Below are 23,232 nucleotides of genomic sequence, written 5' to 3' on the forward strand. Positions count from 1 at the left end.
TGTCTGGTAGTCAGTGTGGCCTATTATAATGCCTAGTTATAATCGACATGGATGGTTGTTTTGTTTTCTTATCTGAGTGGTACTTAAAATGTGGGTGCATTTTACAATTGAGGAGTCTTACATTCTAGGAAATACTATATTTGATTTAGTGAAGATGGAAACTGTGAGACCTGTAGATAAATTTATTTGTCTTCTTATAATGTTCTTATCAAATCTCAATGTAACAAGTGTGCCACACTTTCTGCCTCGGAAATACATATTTGATATATACACTGTTTGCTATAGAATTCAGTCATTCATTCTTTTTGAGAACAAATGCATCATTAGAAAGAGAAGATATAATTTTACCCTGGATGAAACTGGAGCCTATTATACAGAATGAAGTAAGCCAGAAAGAAAAACACCAATACAGTATACTAACGCATATACATGGAATTTAGAAAGATGGTAATAATAACCCTGTGTATGAGAGAGCAAAAGAGACACTGATGTATAGAACAGTCTTATGGGCTCTGTTGGAGAGGGAGAGGGTGGGAAGATTTGGGAGAATGGGATTGAAACATGTGTAATATCATGTATGAAATGAGTTGCCAGTCCAGGTTCGATGCACGATACTGGATGCTTGGGGCTGGTGCACTGGGACGACCCAGAGGGATGGTGTGGGGAGGGAGGAGGAAGGAGGGTTCAGGATGGGGAGCACATGAATACCTGTGGCGGATTCGTTTTGATATTTGGCAAAACTAATACAGTGTTTGAGGTTTAAAAATAAAATAAAATTAAAAAAAAAAAGACTGAAGGGTAGAAACTAGATTTAGAAATAAAAATACAATACAGTGTAAGGAAATATTAAACAGTTTCATTTCCATAATCACATCCTTGCAAAATATCTTTACAGACCCAGCTAGTTTTCTGTTAAGAGTCTGAGCTAACAATATGGGCAAGAGTTCTGGTTTCCAGTCCCTGATCTGCTGCTTGATAACACCTATCCTTTCTGAACTTGTCTTACATATTACACAAAATGATTGAGCTGAATGGTTTCCGAGATCTGTTTCATTTCTAGGAATCTCTGATAATTCTCATTTTAAAAAGATTTAGTCAAACAAACATTTTAATACATCTCCTACTCAGGTCCACAAAGCATAACTGCTTTTGGGTTTTCTTGTCTTACCAATGTGGTCGACGACTGGCTGAAAGTTTTCATTAACCGACACACTATAAAGAAACAAAAGTATTGTGAGTCAAACAACAAAATTATGCTAAATTACTTTTTAATTAAACAGACCAGAGTAAATGAAGAGCTAAGCTTTATGACAAGAGGACTTTAGGAAATCAGTGAACAGCTAGGAACTGAAATAGTATTATTCTATTTTGTACTTTTAAGCGGATATATAACTTTTGCAATAAAAGATTAGTCCTTCAAACACCCAGTTAAAATGAAAATTCCTACATGTCACACCCTGTCCCAGAAGTGTTTTCATGGATCTTTGCAAGAAGGATGTGCAAGGGCATAAAGAAACACTTACAAGAATCCAGAGTCCAGCCACTGCTGAATAATTTCTTGTTTGGAATCTTCTACAAATGAGAAACAGACCAGTCAGTCAAAACATAACCAGGTGAAGAGATATCAGCCCATTAGTTAGCCACTACCCAATAGGTCCATTTCCTAGTATTTAATTACATGTTTCTATAAGCAGAGTCATTTCTCCCCCAAGGCAAAACTTCCCGTTTTCCATAATTGGCTTTTCCTGAGAATAAAGTATAAACTTGCCAAAAGACTATAACTTAAAGAGAAAGAAAATGTGAAAAGGAAAAAAAGAGCAAGAGATGTTAGAATAATTTTTAAATTACCTGGTGTGATACAAAGGCTGAAAAAGCATGGGAGATTTTTGCCTTTCTCTTGTTGAATATGAATCACGTGGAGCCTCTCCTTACTGAATCACATTTACCTAAGGCAGCTAGCCAGTGATGTTTATTTGCAAGGAGTTCTCTGCCAGGTTAGAAAGTAAATTTGCATTCATTCCAGGGGCAAATTGCTCTGCAGTCCCAGAATTGCCAAAGGCACCCTGTGTTATAAAAGCATCAGTCTTTTAAGGTGGATCTTTGTCACTGGCTCAACCAACGAGTCAAGAGGCAAAAAAGGAAAGGCTATAAAAGCAGTTTTTCCTGTAAATATTTGTTTCCTTTCCAGTTGGTTACAGGTTACTCTGGGCTTATTTTCTCTGACTGTATCCTAAGAAGCAGTAAGATACCTGAATTACTCCCTCACAAGGTGTCTGGTGAACCAAAAAGGCCACGGGGACATGGGAGATGCTTAGTCTTCAACTGAGTTACTGTGAAGGGATAGAATAAATTGGTGGTGGCAAGGAAGAAAAGCCATCAAACAGTAACATCATGAACAAGCAAATGAGAAATCACAGTGAAAGGACAAATGTTTTCTTACTTGTTACTCTTTAAACGATTAAAATTAGTAGCAACACCCTGTGCAAGGCTCTGCAAATAAGAGCCTTTCAATAAGATGTTTGATGTCCTGCAAGAAGTTTCATATCTCTGGCATGAGCTCCACAGTTTTGGGGTCCTAGTGGACTTAGAATGAGGGGACTTTGGAGTGGAAAGGGAGCCAAGTTCATTCTTTAGTTGGTCTGTTTCTATTAAGAAGGTTTGTATTTTAAGTGTCTGTAGGTGAAGTCAGATGTGCCCATTTCATAAAAGTTTTTGGTTATCATACCAGCAACACTGGCATCTTAACAGTCAAGTCCTTGTTCCAAAATCATTTGCCCGCAGCCCAAAGCTCAATATCCCTCACCACTCATAATAGGTTGGTTTCAAATAACCCTGATGGCCTGTTCTCACCCAGCAGGGGGTTGGTGAGACTGTGGCCCTCCTCCTCAGAGCCAGGGGGCAGCTGCTCATCCAGGGGAGCCCATGCCCGCTTGGTGGACTTCAGGATGTCTCTTCTGCTCTTTTCCTGGCCTCGTTGTGACTTCTCCTCCATCATAAGAGAGTAATTCATGCTATTTAAAAACACACACACACAAACAAATGAGACACAATGAGTTCAGCTTCCAGGCTTGGCTCAGTAAGACGGAGAGGACCAGAGGACTCACAATCCAATGAATGGATCCAGCTTCACAATTTCTGGGAGCCTGGCTCATATCCAAGCAAGTTCCCTGCCTCAGTGCAAGAACTGTTTCTTTTTCAATGGAGACACAGCTGGAGGCCAGGGAGTAAGGGCCTCACCCTTTATCCGGCCACATCCACACTCTGGAAGATTCAATCTAGTGGTCTTGGAAGTGGATGAGAAGCAAAGAAACTGGACTGGAGAGTGCCCCCAATCAAGGAGAAAATTTTAAAGCATTGATTAACATAATAAGTATCCTACAAATCTGCCCAATAGTTACATCTATAATGATATGTTTAGAGACCCAAAATGTAAAAAATGAGGAGGGTGTTGGCAATAGATCAACCTGGCTGAATCTCATCTCTGCAACTTATTGTGTGGCCTTGTACAAATTGTATAATTTCTCTGCATTCCCTTATTTTTAATTGGGGGTAAATTGTACTGAATTTTAATAAACTTTAACCTCAGCAGAATATTTATTATGTGCTAGATTCTATGCTGAATTCTATAATCTGTTATTTAATTTAATCATCAATGAAAGAAGTAATCTAATTGTCACAATTTTGTAGTAAATTTAAGAGCAGTGGGGTTAAATTGCATACCCAAAGTCACACAACAAACAGGATTCAAACCCAGGTTCTGTACTCTAAACATGCTCCCATGCCTATTAAACTGTGTATGAGGCTTCCCTGATGGCTGAAGTGGTTAAGAATCTGCCTGCAATGCAGGAGACACAGGTTTGATCCCTAGGTCATGAAGATCCTCTGGAGGAGGGCATGGCAACCCACTCCATTATTCTTTTGTTTTGTTTTTTTTAAACATAAATTTATTTATTTTAATTGGAGGTTAATTACTTTACAATATTGTATTGGTTTTGCTATACATCAACATGAATCTGCCACAGGTATACACGTGTTCCCCATCCTGAACCCCCCTCCCTTCTCCCTCCCTGTACCATCCCTCTGGGTGGTCTCAGTGCACCAGCCCCAAGCATCCAGTATCCTGCATCGAACCTGGACTGGCAATTCATTTCATATATGATATTATACATGTTTCAATGCCATTCTCCCAAATCATCCCACCCTCTCCCTCTCCCACAAAGTCCAAAAGACTGTTCTATACAGAATCCCATGGACAGAGGAGCCTGGTGGGCTACAGTCCATAGGGCTGCAAAGAGTCAGACACAACTGAGCATGCAGATTCATGCTCATCTGCCCTAAAGGATGGTTGAGACAATTGGGATATTAATAAATATATTATGCACATGATATAAGAAATATAGTCTGCCCCCATCATTTCATTTGGCTTTTATTAACATCATTATGACCTTTATTAATATCTCCTATCATAAGAAAGGAGACAGAAGCCTAGGGCAGTTGTATAAATTGTTTAAAATCCCCAGACTATCAGCACATTGAGAACAAGGGCCTCCTTTACTAGCTGGTTGTCAGTATTTGAATTATCAGCAGATAGTAGGTGCTAAATAAATATGTACAAAATTAAAATAGCAAGTGCAGCAATCAGAGAAGAAAAAGAAGTAAAAGGAATCCAAATTGGAAAAGAAGAAGTTAAACTGTCACTGTTTGTAGATTATAAGATATCACATATGGAAGATCCTAAAAATGCTACCAGAAAACTGCTAGAACTCATCAATGAATTTGGTAAAGTTGCGAGTTATAAAATTAATACACAGAAACCTGTTGTATTTCTATATACTAACAACAAAAGATCAGAAAATGAAATTCAAGAATAATCCCATTTACCAGTACCTCAAAAAGAATAAAATACCTAAGAATAAACCTACCTAAGGTGGCAAAAGACCTGTACTCTGAAAACTATAAGACGCTGATGAAAGAAATCAAAGAAGACATAAACAGATGGAAAGATATACCATGTTTGTGGATTAGAAGAATCAATATTGTCAAAATGATTATCCTACCCAAGGCAATCTACAGATTCAATGCAATCCCTATCAAATTACCAATGGCATTTTTCACAGAACTAGAACCAAAAAAAATCTCAAAATTTGTAGAGAGACACAGAAGACCCTGAATAGCCAACACAATCTCAAGAAAGAAAAACAGAACTGGAGGAATCAGGCTCCCTGACTTCAGACTTTTCTACAAACTTACTGTCATCAAAACAGTATAGTTCTGGCATAAAAATAGAAACATAGATTAAGGGAACAAGATAGAACACCCAGAAATAAGCCCATGCACCTCTGGTCAATTAATATATGACAAAGTAGGCAAGACTACACATTGTTGGAAAGGCGGTCTCTTCCACAAATGGTGCTGGGAAAACTGGACAGCTACATGTAAAAAACATGAAATTAGATCATTCTTTAACTCCATACACAAAAATAAGCTCAAAATAGAGTAAAGCCCTAAATGTGAGACTGGAGACTATAGAACTCTTGGATAAAAACATAGGTAGAACACTTTCTGACATAAATCACAGCAGTATCTTTTTCAATCTGTGTCCCAGAATAATGGAAATAAAAACAAAAATAAACAAATAGGACCTACTTAAACTCAAAAGCTTTTGCACAGCAAAGGAAACAATAAACAAAACAAAAACACAGCCCACAGGTTTGGAGAAAATACTTGCAAATGATGTGACCAATAAGGGTGCTGTGCTGTGCTGTGCTAAGTCACTTCAGTTGTGTCCGACTCTTTGTGACTCTATGACTATAGCCTGCCAGGCTCCTGTCCATGGGATTCTCCAGGCAAGAATACTGGAGTGGGTTGCCATTTCCTTCTCCAGCGGATCTTCCCCACCCAGGGATAGGACCCGTGTTGCTTATGTCTCCTGCATTTGCAGGCAGGTTCTTTACTACTAGCGCTGCCTGGGAAGCCCTGACTGATAAGGGATTAGTCTCCAAAATTTACAAACAGCTCATGACGCTGTTTGTAACAGCATCAAAACAAACAACCCACTCAAAAAAGTGGGCAGAAGACCTAAATAGACATTTCTCCAGATAAGACATACAGATGGTGAATGGGCACATGAAAAGACGTTTGGCATTGTCAATTATTAGAGAAATGCAAATCAAAACTACAATGAGATATAGCCTCACACCAGCCAGAATGGCTATCATAAAAAAAATTCCACAAACAATAAATGCTAGAGAGGGTGTGAAGAGAAGGGAATCCTTTTACACTTTTTGATGGGAATGTAAATTGGTACAGCCACTATGGAGAACAGTATGGAAGTTCCTTAAAAAACTGAAAATGGAGCTACCATATGACCCTGCAATCCCACTCCTGGGCATATGTCTGCAAAAAAACATGATCCGAAAGTATATTTTCACCTTACTGTTCATTGCAGCACTGTTTACAATAGCCAAGGCATAAAAGCAGCCAAAATTGACAGAGGAATTTTGACATCGACAGAGGAATGGATAAAGAAGATATGGTATGTGTATACAATGCACTATGACTCAGCCCTTAAAAAGAATGAAACAATGTCATTAGCAGCAACATGAATGGACCTTCACTCTGTGTCATACTGAGTGAAGAAAGTCAGATAGAGAAGGAGAAACATAGCATGGCATCCCTTATATGTGGAATCAAAAAATAAATGATACAAATGAAATTCCTTACAAAACAGAAAGAGATTCATAGGCTTAGAGGATGAACTTATGGTTGCTGGGGATGAGGAAGGATGGGGAAAGGGATAGTTAGGGAGTTTGGGATGGACAGGTACACACTGCTATATTTAAAATAGATACCCAACAGAGATCTACTATACAGCATATGGACCTCAGCTCAATGTTATGTGGCAGCCTGAAAGGAGGGGCGTTTAGGGGAGAATGGATACACGTATATGTATGGCTGAACCCCTGCACTGTTCACCTGAAATTACCACAACATTATTAATTGGCTATACCCTAATACAAAACAAAACATTAAAAAAGTTAAAGTAACAAAGCTAGAGTAAAAAACCATTAAACTTGACTAAATTCTTTCCAGGCATCTACCTGCAATTGTGTTAGTTTATTCTTCAAGTTCAAAGAAATGACTGAATAGTCAAATACCTACTTCAACATCATGTCTTAAATCCCTAAACTTCTGCACAATCACTGATAATATGACATGGAGACAATCATTCCTAATCAGTGTTTTAACAAGTCAAGTTGTTCAGATTATTATAAACATTTGAATATTTTTATTTAATTACAGGTGAGCATTCTATGAGCAATTGGCAATAAGAGTTTTCTTACATGCTTTATATACTAAAATTCTGTTGTTCACTTGTATAAATATACAATTATTGTTGCAATAATAAATTACTGCAAATTATTATTTGGGATGACTGCTAACTTTATGTTTAAAAAGCAATTATTAAGAAATCTCAATTAATTAAAAATAAAGGCAGAGGGTGGACAGTTAATATCTATATTAATGGTGGGCCTTAACCAGCTAATTTTGGAAAGTTAATTTTAGAAATGTCTTCTGGGAGCAAATAAATGTTTATAAAAATTTCAGTGATAACATAAGACAAAAGTTATACAGAGGTGATTATATTTCTAAACTCTATAGAATTATTTCATACACTAGAACCCATAATATGACAAAATAAAATTTAGAAACTACATTTAATGTTAGTTATTTAACTTTTGAGTAAAAAAGTTCTCTCTGGCAATTGCATTTTGTATGTGTGAATTATAATAAAAGCATCAACTTTGACACTGCAAAATCTCACAAGGAGGAAACCCCCAAAATCATGCTCAACAACATTCATGAAATATCAGATTCAGTAAAGGATCAGGGTTTGAAGAAAAGAATAATGTGTGACAAAACAGTAAGATTCCCCAAGTAATCTTGCTCCTTAATTAACCTAGCGGAAAGTCAGTTTCTGTGTAGCAAAAAGATTTTGCTTTGTAGTAGGACCAGGAGGTGGTAAGCAGATCTGACCTCAAATTGCTGCTTCTGTCCTATAAAGTGGAATTTTCACCTATCAACGACTTTTTCAAACCTGTTACTGTAAAAATCATCAAAACTTTAGATCAAGGTGCTGCTTTATACATACGTCCCCCAGTTTCCTTTCGACAATGACATGTGCGACCTCAGCCACCAGCCTTGCACAGCCAGTGAGGATATGCTGTCTGCCAGCTCAATTGTACTTGGCCTTAGAATAGAAAAAAGCTTGCCAAGGAAAGTGGGAACTCTTGCTAAACGCAGAGGTAAGGGACTGGTTTGTAAAGAAAAATTCTTTTGTTCCCTCTGTTTTAGTGGATGCCTTCCCAGTTAGTAAACAAATCTGCTTCTGGAAATGTATTCTCTGATGCTTGAGTGACCTTGCTTTGGCTTCATCCACTGGCTTGACCCCTCAGGGCAGTCTCTTGGAAAAGGACACAGATAAAGCATGATGCGCTTATTTGCTTCAGTCGTGTCCAACCCTTTGCGACCCCATGGACTGTAACCTGCCAGGCTCCTCTGTCCATGGGATTTCCCTGGCAAGAATACTGGAGTAGGTTGCCATTTCCTTCTCCAGGGGGTCTTCCCTATCCAGGGATGGAATCTGTGCATTTTGCATTGCAGGCAGATTCTTTACTGCCGAGCCACCCAGGAAGCCCCACAGATTAAGTGGCAGGCTCAAATAGTCCAGTGGACTGACAGGGTAGAAGTTATGGCATTGGCCTCTGCTGACTCCCCTAGATTAACCCAGTGTCCCCAGGACCACTTGGAACCTAGGTCTTGCCTATTCGGACTTACCCAAAGTGAATTCTCATTCTGAATTATGTTGTCTTTTGTGCTGGAGAGATCCTTCTCTCTTTTCAGATCCCTGGTGTTCTGATCACTGTTGTTGTTGTTTAGTCGCTAGGTCCTCTCACTCTTCTGTGACCCCGTGGTGGGTAACTCGCCAGGCTCCTCTCCATGGGATTTCCCAGGTAAGAATATTGGTTTAGTCGCTAAGACATGTCTGACTCTTGTGACCCCATGGACTGTAGCCTGCCAGGCTTCTCTGTCCATGGGATTCTCCAGGCAAGAATACTGGGGTGGGTTGCCATTTCCTTCTCCAGGGGTTCTTCTTGACCCAGGGATTGAACCCTGGTCTCCTGCATTGCAGGCAGATTCTTTACAAACTGAACTACATGGGAAGCCCCAAGAATACTGGAGTGGGCTGTTATTTCCTTCTCCAACTCGTCTTCCTGACCCAGTGATAAAACCTATGTCTCCTACATTGGCAGGAAGATTCTTTACTGCTGAACCACAGGGAAGCTTTATATTCTGATTACTATGTCATTAATCTGTATGTGTATAACACAGGAAATTCCTAATATTATCAAATTTAACAACAAAGAAAACAACATGAAAACAAGAGGATGCTATATATGCATCAAGAAGCCTATTTTGCAAGAACAAAGCAAAATAAACAAAATTGAAGAGACAAAAAGAAATGTGCTGAAATGTTATCAGGGTTTCAAATTTTTTCAAGTGGTTAAAATGAGAAAAAATTGGCTTTGTTACTAATACAGTTGTTTTACATCACAGTTTCTTTCACTTGAGCAAATGTAACCATACAGGCTGGTTTCACTGTGAAGCCTTCAGCACACAGTGAAATAAGATAATCTGATCCTCAGAGCAGCGATAATGATTACATTCTTGTTCTCTGAAGTTACTTAACTTGTGCATCTCTATGGAAATATCTTACCTTGTCAAACTGGTTGTTCATACTGGGGAATAAGGACTATGCTTTCTTTTCTTTTTTTTTTTTAATCTCTGTTTTCCTCAGAGATCCCAGCACAGCACTTTACCCAGGGTAAATAGTGTTTTAACTATTACCTGTTGCTTGGTTATTTGGAAAAGGAACATGCAGTTGGTGTAGCCAGCATTCTCAGTTCATGTCCTTTGTGGTTAAAAGAGCAAGTGCCTTCTGGTCAGATAACTCCAGATTTTAATCAGCTCTGCTACTTTTCTGACTTTTCCTTGGGGAAATTTTCAAATTCCTCTGATAATCTATTTCCTCATCTTTGTAATGAGTGTGAAATAATAACTTCATAGGGTTTTTGGGAAAATTTAATGAAAAATGTATACAGAATAATCATTTTCCACATTGGTCAGCTTTTTTCTTTTTTCTTTTCTATGTTGCCTCTTATTGTTTTGGCAAGAACTGTCAAGAAGATGAATCACCAATCAATGCAGTAGTTTTTCTCATAGGATATAAATTTGACACCCTTAGTTTGTAGACAATGCACGTCATCTTGAGATTACTTAGTTTGGATAGTTGAGAAGAAGATGTATTTGACGAGTATGAGGATAACATAATTATGTTGAGTATGAAGATTTCCCTGAGATTAGTTAGAGGCTCATATCAGAGTTTGGAAATTCCTTTAACTATGAATTTAATTTCAAGGTTATATTTACAGGCTGTTGATCGAGCCTTGGCCACCACTTCTGAATCAGCCCTGTGGTCAAGAAAAAAACTTCATAATGAAAGAACAGCCACAAGGTACTCTGGGTCCACAAGGGATCTCATGCTCTCTGTCTCTCTATGGATCCTTGTTACCACAGCCTCTGTTCAAGCATTCATAGGATCTCAAGCTTGCCTTGCTCTCCTCCATTCTCCATATGTAATGCCTTCCCTAGTAGCAGGATTTGAGAGAAGTCTACATAGAGCCATGGGCTCCAGGAAGACTTGTCCCCTCTCCAGCTGTAATGCCATTCATAAGAAGTTTGAAAAGGAAGCCCCCAGAGTTCCTTATGTTCTCAAAAAGGTAATTGCCATTTCTCTGCCCTTTGAAGAGCATGCTATCAGACTATACAAGACATCAACATCTAGGACATTTGCCCTCATTCACCAAGATTTTAAGATGGTGTTTCAGTCATCTTCCTGGAAGATTTCATTGTCAATCTAGATGACTTATCAACATCTGAACACTCAGTTCAATAATCTGCCCACTTTTTATGTCCGGAGAAAACCATAATTCGAAAAGATACATGCGCCCCAATGTTCACTGCAGCACTATTTACCATAGTCAAGACATGGAAGCAACCTAAATGTTTAGTAACAGATGAATGGACAAAGAAGATGTGGTGTATACATACAATGGAATACTACTCAACCATAAAAATGAAATAATGTCATTTGCAGCAACCTGGATGGACCTAGAGATTACCATACTAGGTGAAGAAAGGCAGACAAAGACAAATAATATGGTATGATAATGCTTATATGGGAAATCTAAAAAAAGATACAAATGAATTGATATACAAAACAGAAACAGACCCATAGATATATAAAACAAACTATGGTTACCAAAGGGGAAAGAAGGCGAGGGATAAATTAGGAGTGTGGGATTAAATATATACTCTACTATATATAAAATACATGACCAACAAAAACCTACTGTTAGCATAGGGAACTATACTCACTGTTTTGTAATAATTTATAATGGAAAGAAATCTGAAAAAGAAATAGATGTATATGCATATGTAACTGAATTACTTTTCTGTACACCTGAAGCTAACACAACATTATAAACTATACTTCAATTTAAAAAAATATGCCCACTTTCAACAATACTTTCCTCTACTTGATTCTCATACTTCATCATTGTAAAAAAAAAAATCCTTCAAAATTCCAATTTCAAGCATCCCCTCTCACCTTTATTCAACTCACATCTTTGCCTGGGCACAATTATTGGATCATTCTCTTCAGTTTACAACATGCTCTAATGTTTCCATCTTAAAATAACTCTCCATTGACCCTTTCTCTCTCTACTGTAGTTTGCTCTTCAATCAGCTTTGTTGTTTAGTTGCTAAGAGGTGTCCATCTCTTTTGTGATCCCATGGGCTGTAGAGTGACAGGCTCCTCTATGCATGGGATCCAGGCAAGCATACTGGAGTGGGTTGCCATTTTTTACTTCATGAGATCTTCCTGACTCAGGGATCAAAACTGAGTCTTCCGCATCGGCAGGCATATTCTTTACCACTGAGCTACCAGGGAAAACTGGTGGTGAGTCCCAAATGCAGATTTCAGGTCCATAGGTTCAGAATAAGATTCTTGAGATGCAGAATAGGGTATCCCAGTTACTTGACATCGACACACAAATCACCACTCAAACTTATAGGCATCTTTAACTTATTATGTACCACACTGAATTCTTCACTCTTTTTTTGACTTCTACATGACCCTCCCACATATCTGGCTCTATTATAGTGTTCATCTTAGTAAATGGTACCACTATTCAAGTAGTTGCTCAGGCCAAGAACTTGTGAGTCTTCCTTAATTTCTCTGTTCCTTTCATATCTCACATCAAGCCACTAAAATTAAGAGAGCAGACAGAGAGGAAAAGGAGTTCTTATATCTCAGGCCATCACCTTCACGGCTATCAACCTGATGTGAAACAAAACTTGTAGTTTTGCTTGGAGCATAGGGAATGATCCCCATCCACACCTCCCATTCTCTTTATAATGCACTCAAATCAGCTTAATAATGGGCAACTATTAGTTCTTATCCTTTTGGAATTTTCAGCAGCACTTGTTATAGTTGACCCCTTCCTGTTGCTGCTGCTGCTGCTAAGTCGCTTCAGTCGTGACCGACTCTGTGCGACCCCATTGATGGCAGCCCACCAGGCTCCCCCATCCCTGGGATTCTCCAGGCAAGAATCCTGGAGTGGGTTGCCATTTCCTTCTCCAATGCACTAAAGTGAAAAGTCAAAGTGAAGTCGCTCAGTCGTGTCCAACTCTTAGCGACCCCATGGACTGCAGCCTACCAGGCTCCTCCGTCCATGGGATTTTCCAGGCAAGAGTACTGGAGTGGGGTGGACCCCTTCCTCTTAATTGGGCTTAATTGGGCTTCCCTGGTAGCTCAGATGGTAAAGTGTCTGCCTATAATGCTGGAGACCCAGGTTCGATCCCTGGGTCGGGAAGATCCCCTGGAGAAGGAAATGGCAACCCACGCCAGTACTCTTGCCTGGAAAATCCCATGGACTGAGGAGCCAGGTAGGCTACAGTCCATGGGGTCACAAAGAGTTGGACACGACTGAGCGACTTCATTTCACTTCCTCTTAATGGAAGCAATCTTTTCATTTGTTTTTTTGAACCACAATTTCCCAGATTACCTATCTTATTCAAAGCTTTTTTCAAACTCTTTTGCTGGTTTTCTCCTTTCCAGCCTCTAAATTTTGAGTGGGATTTACCTCAGTCCTCAGCTACCTCTTATCCTCTCCATCTATATGCTCTCCCTATATGAGTGTAGCCTTGATAGCTACTTGTTAATTCCATAGTGTAAATACTGTTAGTTTTTACATTGTTTTATAAGTCTGCTTACACATCAGTTTAACCACCCTGAGTTTTTCTTCAGGACAGAGATCTTATCTCTCAAATCAAAATTATGTGAAAAAGATACTCAATGTATGTTTGTTGAATGAATGACTGAAAGACTGCCAACAAGGCACTGACAATATCGAAGAAAATCTGGTTATGAAATCATTAAGAATGGTTTATCAGTTAAACAACTTACCAGAAATAGGCATACATAATCAGACAATAGTGCATTATGGATCTGAACTTTAAAGGTGATAAGGTTTTATATGCATATTCATGCACACACATATGTGCCTGTGCAGGCATGATCAGTCGTGTCTGACTCTTTTGTGACCCTATGGACTGTAGCCCGCCAGGCTCCTCTGTCCAGGGGTTTTCCAGGCAAGAATACTGGAGTGAGTTGCCATTTCCTACTTCAACATACACACATACAAACATATAACAACCATTTTGAAGCAGAATTTTCTGTCATCACTTGATGCCGCTTTCTGCCATTTTGACCAAAACTATGAGTAGATACCTTTTTTAACATTCTCTTATGAGCGTTCCAACAGCTAACAAGCAGATGAAAGATATTAATTCATCACCAGGAAAATAAAAATTATAATTAATCAACAGATAGTTAATTTATATATGATATTGCACATCAAGTTTTCTTGGAATGTAATTTCTTCTTGCATAATATGAGAGAATTGGATGAGATGAGATAATTTCCTAAGTTGATTACTCAGTTTCTAGCCTCCGCATAGACTGATATTTGACCAATGGAGCTCACATTTTAAAAATATTTTAAAGCTATATTCATCAAAACTATAAAAGTGAGAAGAATGAAACATTGTTCCTATTACTCATAAGTTTGGAAGACCACTCAAAAACTCAAACAACAAACCCAAGCCAGGAATGCCCTTCTGCTCTTCCTCCCTATCCAAGTATTAAAGTCCCACAAACACTTGTAAAGATTTCAGATGATTCAGTGAAGTAGAGGCAGAGCCTGGGGAATAGAGTGTTCTGTCAACACTCTGTTGGGAGGAACAAGCAGTCTGTGGATGACTTGTTCTGTGGGTGGTTTCCTCCCACCATGAAATATGTGAAGGGTGTTCACTCCTGCCATTTAGGAGCAAGCTGGATTTAAAGACAAGGCAGTTGTGCCCAAGTTGTAACCCAAAGTCAGTTCTCTTGGACTTGGAGTTTTTCTCTTTTGTTGGGGAAAATAATTAAAAGATTATTATTTCAAGAATCATATACACAGCTTACTGGAAACCTGAAACGACTTTGAGGCTGGTAAAGTTGGATCAAATCATTCACCTACAGCTAGCTCTGTCTGTGCCAATCCCCTTTCAACTTCAAAGAGGTCTTTATTTCTCAGTGATTCCCTCTTTTGTCATCATTTCTATTCTTGTCTTCTCAACATTTGCTTTGCCTCATCCTAGGGAAGGAGAATGAAAGGATGTAGGGTATCTGTGCTCTACCTCGGGTCTTCCATTCCAACACCATTGCAATCTAGGTTCCTTCATGTGAGTTATATTCTGGTTGCACAGAAATACTTGCTGTTCTCAAATGTGTCCTTGTCTCTGGTCCCACTGGGTGCAGATCCTTCTACATTTCTGCCCCTTCTCTTTAATGGATAGCATCTCACTGAGCTCAAACAGAACTTATTGTGTAGAACTTTTTTTCATATCACTCTCCACTCCCAACTCAGCCTGCTTCTGAAACTCACACCAACTTAGCACTCTTCATACTTCTTTTAAGCAGTTTATTTACATTTCTGCCTTTCCCACTCAGATAAATGGACTTCTGGGAAACAAAGACCATGACTTACTCATTTTTGTATGCATGATACTTAGTCTAGAGCATGGATAATAGGTGATAAGCAATAACCACTTATTGAATGAATTAATATTTCTGACCCTGGGCTCTGTCTTTGCTCAAAATCATGGGAATTGTGACTTGCTCATCTTTGTTGCTAAGTCACTTCAGTCACGTCCAACTCTGTGCGACCCCATAGACGGCAACCCACCAGGCTCCCCTATCCCTGGGATTCTCCAGGCAAGAACACTGGAGTGGGTTGCCATTTCCTTCGCCAATGTATGAAAGTGAAAAGTGAAAGTGAAGTTGCTCAGTTGTGTCTGACTCTTCACGACCCCATTGACTGCAGCCTACCAGGCTCCTCCATCCATGGGATTTTCTAGGCAAGAGTACTGGAGTGGGGTGCTATTGCCTTCTCTGTCTCCATTGCCTTCTTCATCTTTATAGTCTCCATCATTTCAGGCAAGGCACTATACACTAGTAGTTGCTCATGAAAGCGCACGATATAAATGAACTGTAAGTTAAATTCAGTAACAACATCTACTAATTCAATTTAATATTTTACTATCTACTGCATACAAAGAAATTTTGAGGAGCTTATAGTATAAGAAATATTTATTAACTAAATATCATGAAGCAGAAAATGCATTTTAAAAGAAGTACAATACAGCTGTTCACAAAAATTAAAAGAGGAAGATGTTCATGTAGGGGCATAAGAAAAGGCTTCTTTGAAGCAAAAATATGAATCCTGGCTCTTGAAGATGGGATAATGGGTAGTCAAGCATTCCAGACAAGTGGTTTAAAATACATGTAAACAATAATAGCATAAATTTTACCAAAGGGCAATTACCTTGTGCCTTTGCAACAATTAAACAGATGTTCTTCAATGTTAACTTACTGAAATCTTGTGTTGTCTTATCTGTTGCTGTGATGATTAATTTTATGTGTTGTTTTCACTGGGCCACAAGATACCCAAATATCCGGCTAATTATTATTTTAGGTGTGTCTGTGAGGGTGTTTCCAAAAGAGACTATTAGCATTGGACTCAGTAGACTGAGAAATGCAGATTGTTCTCCCCACTGTGGATGAGTATCAGTAAATCTGTGGAGGGCCTAAATAGAAAAGGTAAAGGAAAAATTCTTTCTCTCTGCCTGATTGATTGAGTTGGGACATGAGTCTATTCCTGCTCTGGAGCTGGGATCGACACCATTGGCACTCTTGCATCACAAGCTTCTGACTCTGGTTGGAACCTCACCACCAGTTTTCCTGGATCTCCAACTGGCAGACAACAGATCATGGAACTTCTTGGGTTCCATTATTGTCTGAGCCAATTCCTTATAACAAATGTCTTGGTAGATAGATAGATAGATGCAGATATAGAAGATTTAACCCAGCTCCTATGTCTAAATTCCCTTTCCTTCCAGACTGTTTACTGAGGCAAATTCTAGCAGTATTCTTTACTCTTCTGATATCAGAGAGATCATCGTCATTCTTCCTTTTCCACCGTGATCACAACCATAGAATCTCAGGGAATGTAGCAAAGAGAGTAGATCCTATTCATTATAAATGGACTTAAGAAATGATCATGATATTACAACTTTGTACCCATTGACTATGTTTGGAAAACAAAATCTTTCTGGATAAAATGTGTACATGCAGAAATAAGTTATGTATTCATTGTTAAAAAGATTCTGCATTAAGGCAGGAAGGCTTTGTATTATTTTCTACAATTGTATGTCAATATACAATTGTTTCTAAATTAAATATTAACTAAAAAGCAATGAATAAAAGGAAAATACAGTCCTAAACAAGTCATCAAAATAAATTTCAATAGCATTAAGGATTTAATGTGAAAACTGAAATAAAAAGAGCCCTAGAATAAACTATTGGTGAACATTCTCCTAATCTTACGGTGGTAAAAGTCTAGAGAGAAATGACACCAAAGGCAATGAAGGGAAATCATGATGGATTTGACCAGATAAAAATCTAAAGTTTACTCTATCAAACATAGTAGACATGTCAAAATGTTTACAAAATGTAAAAATACTTGCAGTATATGTGACATTAAAAGTTTTCATAACATTAACGTATGGCATGCAATTAGCAATCAAAACATATATACATGGAAATAGAAGCAGTATAATAATCAGGCAGTTCAGAAACAGAAAATCTATGAATGACTAAAAATATAAAGGTCATGCTGCTGCTGCTGCTAAGTCGCTTCAGTTGTGTCCGACTCTGTGCGACCCCATAGACGGCAGCCCACCAGGCTCCCCCGTCCCTGGGATTCTTCAGGCAAGAACACTGGAGTGGGTTGCCATTTCCTTCTCCAAAGCATGAAAGTGAAAAGTGAAAGTGAAGTCGCTCAGTTGTGTCCGACTCTTAGCAACCCCATGGACTGCAAGCTGCCAGGCTCCTCCATTCATGGGATTCTCCAGGCAAGATTACTGGAGTGGGGTGACATTGCCTTCTCCATAAAGGTCATAAATCTTACTAATATTCAAGAAAAATGAAAACTAAAAGGAGAATGAGTTACCAAATTAGATTCTCAGATAGAATTCATTATAGTGAGAATACCTGCCTCATTATGATTATTTTTGACTATTCCTTCTTCCTATTAAGGTTTGAATCCCAATAGTAAATCATTTCCTAATTTAGTATATATAGCAAGAAAATGATAATTAGGTGATCTTTCAACGAAACTTTAGAGCAAAAGGTTTGTGGTAAGAAAAATGAATACTCTCTTTTCTTGTCCTTATAACTCTTCAGTGTTCATCCCTAAATCAAATAGTCTGGCTTAGCAACTAAATATACAAGGTGTTTTGTTACATTTAAATTTCGGATTAAAAATAAATAATGTTTAGCATAAGAATGGATCCTGCATTATTTAGGACATATTCACACCAAAAACAAATTGCTATTTATTTAAAATTCAAGCGTTACAGGGTGTCTGGCAAGCCTATCCCTGAATCAACTTTCTCTACTCTTGCAAAAGAAGTTTTCACTTCTACAGCAGTTTCCACCCATACCAAAAAAGGTCACATGGCCAGAGCACATTAGGCTCAGTTTTCATATTCACTAAATTCACTGATTAGATAAAAGCCAAAGGGTTTTGGCTTTATCCTAATGTAATAAATTTCCTTCAGATAGTAAGGAAAAAAAAGAATCAAGAGATCCAAGATGCAGACAACAGATACAAAAGGAAGGAAATAGAATTTCTGTATCTCATCTTATGAACATTGCTTGAAACAATATTCATGATACAGGAGAATAAGGTAACCACTTTGAGCCTAGAGCATTCCCATCCCCTGTGTTTTAGACCTTTGTGTGTTAATGACAGCCACCCAGGAAGTCACAGAGATGCAGAAATCATCCAGGCCAGAAACCATGACAATTAGATTGCTTACCTTATTGCTAATAGTCTTTCTTCCCACGAATTACCCAGTCACACAGCTGCAGGTAAAAAAAAAAAGTTTCAGAACATGCCACAGCTGCCCTTTAATTCCTACTGAGAGAAAATGAGAACAGAGAGCTAATATCCCCTCCCCCACAGGCTGGAAACAAATAAATTATGAAAGTTACTATCCCAGAAGAAAGGAGTCTCAGCAGAGAAGTGGCCCTTGGAGTTAACTTGCTGTAGTCATTCTCAAAAAGTGTTTGGAGAGGTTTTGGATGCTTTCCTGGCTCCTCGAGCATCACAGCTTCTAACACTAAATAGTCTTTGTGACCACAGGACTGTGAGCTAGGTTTCTATTTGTGCCTATTTAAAAGTAGTCACAGAAAGCCAGGACAGTCTGCTTACCAAGATCCATGATCAAGGTGGGGATAAAGATATATAGTGATTCTCTTTACTCTCCCCTCTAAGGAAAGAAAGCAGCAAAAAAGTACTAGTGAGTAAAAGAAGAAGCTATTAGTAAGATGTCCTGGACTCAAAAGAGTGTGTGGGGAATAGATACAATGGTTCCTGCTGTGCTTTTATTTCTATGAATCCTCTTGCTGTCCCTTTAATGCCCTCTGACCTGCTGGTAGTGACATCAAGTCTGAATATAGGACTGGAAAGCACTTCACTGAGGAAGTAAAGCAAACTTGTCTTCATTTGGTTACCATGGTTATGGTACTGAGAGTTAACAACCTGATGATTTGCATTGCAAACCATCATTGGAAATGAGGACAGTGGAACTTGATATTCTGGGTGGAGAGGTTCAATTCTCAAGAACTTCTACTGGAAATTTTCAGAGCAAACAGAACATAAATATACACACATACTCCCAAACCCATAAAGAAGAGGACCAAATTCTAAGGGCTAACAGTCAGTCTTATCCTCCATGGTATTTCAGTATCTATGAAGTACTTTAGTTGAAAGATCAGACAATTTCATTATTGAAAGGTAAACAACCACATTACCAGCCTCATTTTAAAAACTTAAATTTCACAGTCACATTCAGCATGCAATCTTGTGAAGGACATAATGCTTAAAAGCATTCCTTAAAAATGATTCTATCCTTGAGTCATGCCCGCTAGCAAATTTTCTTCATTTTGAAAAGCTGCATTAGCAGAGTTTTAAGAAATGCACACGTGCATTTCTAATTACATTTAATTTCAAACAAACAGGAGCCCCAATATGTTAAGGGAAAGTGCTGAGGTTACCTTCAAGGGGACTAAGGTAACAGGGCCTCATCGAGTCTTCCTTCTCCCTCTATGACAGCTAGTGAGGCTCCTCTGCAGAGCTCCTAGTATCAATGAGTAGAATCTGAACAGCCCTATAAACTGGTCTGAAACCTACCCTAGGAGAAACCCTTGTCTCTTCGGGTTCTCTCACCTCTCCACCACCAGCATCTGAGATCTTTACTCTCAGAAGTCCAGGAGTCTCTAGAGACCTGAGATACCACCACAGCCTCCTTTTCCTCCTGTGGGCATCCACAACCCATTTAACCCTAAGAAGACCAGAAACTTAGTCTGACAAAGGCTAACTCGCAAGGCATACTGTAACTGAACTATCATATCCAGAACTACACTTGGAAAATGAAGTCCATATTTTAAGTTCTAATTTTATATAAGTGATTTTTAAATAAAAGTAGACATGTAATTACATCCACTAAGAAACCATCAATTACTCATATTTTAGTTAGCCATTAGTTATATATGTATTGTTTATGTAGATAACTTATTGGGAGGTTGCAGTACACAATGCGTTGAAATCTGCCTTAGAAATTAGGAGGCTAGGATTGGATCTTAACCAAGCTGCTACTAAAATGGTCCTGGGAAAATCAATTCCTTTTCAGAGGCACAGTTAATTCAGAAAAATTATGTGTGCATCACTGAATTTTTTAAAACGTCTTCTGCATGAATTTTGGAGGCCAAGAAAATGAAGTCTGTCACTGTTTCCACTATTTCCCTATCTATTTGTCATGAAGTGATGGGACCGGATGCCATGATCTTAGTTTTTTGAATGTTGAGTTTTAAGCCAGCTTTTTCGCTCTCCTCTTTCACTTTCATCAAGAGGCTCTTTAGTTCCTCTTCTCTTTCTGCCATAAGGGTGGTGTCATCTGCATATCGGAGGTTACTGATATTTAAATAAGATATCATCATTTCACTTCAGTTCAGTCGCTCATTCATGTCCGACTCTTTGCGACCCCATGAATTGCAGCACGCCAGGGCTCCTTGTCGACACATCACCAACTCCCGGAGTTCACCCAAACCCATGTCCATCGAGTCAGTGATGCCATCCAGCCATCTCATCCTCTGTTGTCCCTTCTCCTCCTGCCTCCAATCCCTCCCAGCATCAGGGTCTTTTCCAATGAGTCAACTCTTCGCATGAGGTGGCCAAAGTACTGGAGTTTCAGCTTTAACATCAGTCCTTCCAATGAACACCCAGGACTGATCTCCTTTAGGATGGACTGGTTGGACCTCCTTGCAGTCCAGGGGACTCTCAAGAGTCTTCTCCAACACCACAGTTCAAAAGATCAATTCTTCAGCACTCAGTTTTCTTCAAGGTCCAACTCTTACATCCATACATGACCACTGGAAAAACCATAGCCTTGACTAGACCAACCTTTGTTGGCAAAGTAATGTCTCTGCTTTTAAATATGCTATCTAGGTTGGTCATAACTTTCCTTCCAAGGAGTAAGCGTCTTTTAATTTCATGGCTGCAGTCACCATCTGCAGTGATTTTGGAGCCCCAAAAAAGAAAGTCTGACACTGTTTCTACTGTTTCCCCATCTATTTCCCATGAAGTGATGGGACCAGATGCCATGATGTTAGTTTTTTGAATGTTGAGCTTTAAGCCAACTTTTTCACTCTCCTCTTTCACTTTTATCAAGAGGCTTTTTAGTTCCTCTTCACTTTCTGCCATATGGGGGGTTTCATCTGCATATCTGAGGTTATTGATATTTCTCCCGGCAATCTTGATTCCAGCTTGTGTTTCTTCCAGCCCAGCGTTTCTCTTGATGTACTCTGCATAGAAGTTAAATAAGCAAGGTGATAATATACAGCCTTGACGTACTCCTTTTCCTGTTTGGAACCAGTATGTTATTCCATGTCCAGTTCTAACTGTTGCTTCCTGACCTGCATACAGGTTTCTCAAGAGGCAGGTCAGGTGGTCTGGTATTCCCATCTCTTTCAGAATTTTCCACAGTTTATTGTGATCCACACAGTCAAAGGCTTTGGCGTAGGCAATAAAGCAGAAATAGATGTTTTTCTGGAACTCTCTTGCTTTTTCGATGATCCAGCGGATGTTGGCAGTTTGATCTCTGGTTGCTCTGCCTTTTCTAAAACCAGCCTGAACATCTGGAGGTTCATGGTTCACGTATTGCTAAAGCCTGGCTTGGAGAATTTTGAGCATTACTTTACTAGCATTAGAGATGAGTGCAATTGTGTGATAGTTTGAGCATTCTTTGGCATTGCCTTTCTTTGGGATTGGAATGAAAACTGACCTTTTCCAGTCCTGTGGCCACTGCTGAGTTTTCCAAATTTGCTGGCATATTGAGTGCAGCACTTTCACAGCATCATCTTTCAGGATTTGAAATAGCTCAACTAGAATTCCATCACCTCCACTAGCTTTGTTCGTAGTGATACTTTCTAAGGCCCACTTGACTTCACATTCCAGGATATCTGGCTCTAGGTGAGTGATCACACCATCGTGATTATCTTGGTCGTGAAGCTCTTTTTAGTACAGTTCTCCTGTGTATTCTTGCCAACTCTTCTTAATATCCTCTGCTTCTGTTAGGTCCATACCATTTCTGTCCTTTATCAAGCCCATCTTTGCATAAAATGTTCCCTTGGTATCTCTAATTTCTTGAAGAGATCTCTAGCCTTTCCATTTTGTTGTTTTCCTCTATTTCTTTGCAATTTGGAAGTGGTCAAACAGGAGATAGCAAGAATGAACGTTGACATTCTAGGAATCAGTGAACTAAAATGGACTGGGATGGGTCAGTTTAACTCAGATGACCATTATATCTACTACTGTGCACAGGAATCCCTTAGAAGAAATGGAGTAGCCATTATGGTCAACAAAAGAGTCTGAAATGTAGTACTTGGATGCAATCTCAAAAACAACAGAATGATCTCTGTTCATTTCCAAGGCAAACCATTCAATATCATGGTAATTGAAGCCTATGCCCCAACCAGGAACGCTGAAAAAGCTGAAGTTGAAGGGTTCTATGAAGACCTACAAAACCTTTTAGGACTAACACCCCAAAAAAGATGTCCTTTTCATTATAGGGGACTGGAATGCAAAAATAGGAAGTCAAGAAACACCTGGAGTAACAGGCGAATTTGGCCTTGGAGTACGGAATGAAGCAGGGCAAAGGCTAATAGAGTTTTGCCAAGAGAAGGTACTGGTCATAGCAAACACCCTCTTCCAACAACAGAAGAGAAGATACCATAGACTACAGCAGAATATGTGAAACTGTGGGAAATTGATAGCCAGTGCACTGCTACTCTAACAGCAGCTTTCCAAATAAACACTTCCTTCCAGTTCTGTTTCCCAGCATGCAGAATAATATCTTCCTTAGCAATAAAGAAATAGTTAAA

At 39.0% G+C, this 23,232-nt stretch overlaps 1 protein-coding gene and 1 non-coding gene across 2 annotated transcripts in view; one reads left to right on the forward strand and one right to left on the reverse strand.

Annotated features, from left to right (window-relative positions):
• ITPRID1 (ITPR interacting domain containing 1) overlaps positions 1–2,994 on the reverse strand; it is an 89,350-nt gene extending 86,356 nt beyond the window's left edge. Inside the window, exons 1-3 of the mRNA XM_055589370.1 lie at positions 2,851–2,994; positions 1,524–1,572; positions 1,169–1,212 (exon numbers count right to left, since the gene is read on the reverse strand). Of these exons, the coding sequence (XP_055445345.1) occupies positions 1,169–1,212; positions 1,524–1,572; positions 2,851–2,992 (235 nt within the window). The 5' untranslated portion in view covers positions 2,993–2,994. The remainder of the gene's footprint in view (positions 1–1,168; positions 1,213–1,523; positions 1,573–2,850) is intronic.
• Positions 2,995–12,926: 9,932 nt separating this feature from the next.
• TRNAY-AUA (transfer RNA tyrosine (anticodon AUA)) lies at positions 12,927–12,998 on the forward strand. Its single transcript has one exon. It is a non-coding gene; the product is annotated as a tRNA-Tyr (tRNA).
• The last annotated feature ends 10,234 nt before the right edge of the window (positions 12,999–23,232 follow it).

This window comes from Bubalus kerabau, chromosome 8, assembly GCF_029407905.1.
Source record: "Bubalus kerabau isolate K-KA32 ecotype Philippines breed swamp buffalo chromosome 8, PCC_UOA_SB_1v2, whole genome shotgun sequence".
NCBI classification, from domain to species: domain Eukaryota; kingdom Metazoa; phylum Chordata; class Mammalia; order Artiodactyla; family Bovidae; genus Bubalus; species Bubalus kerabau.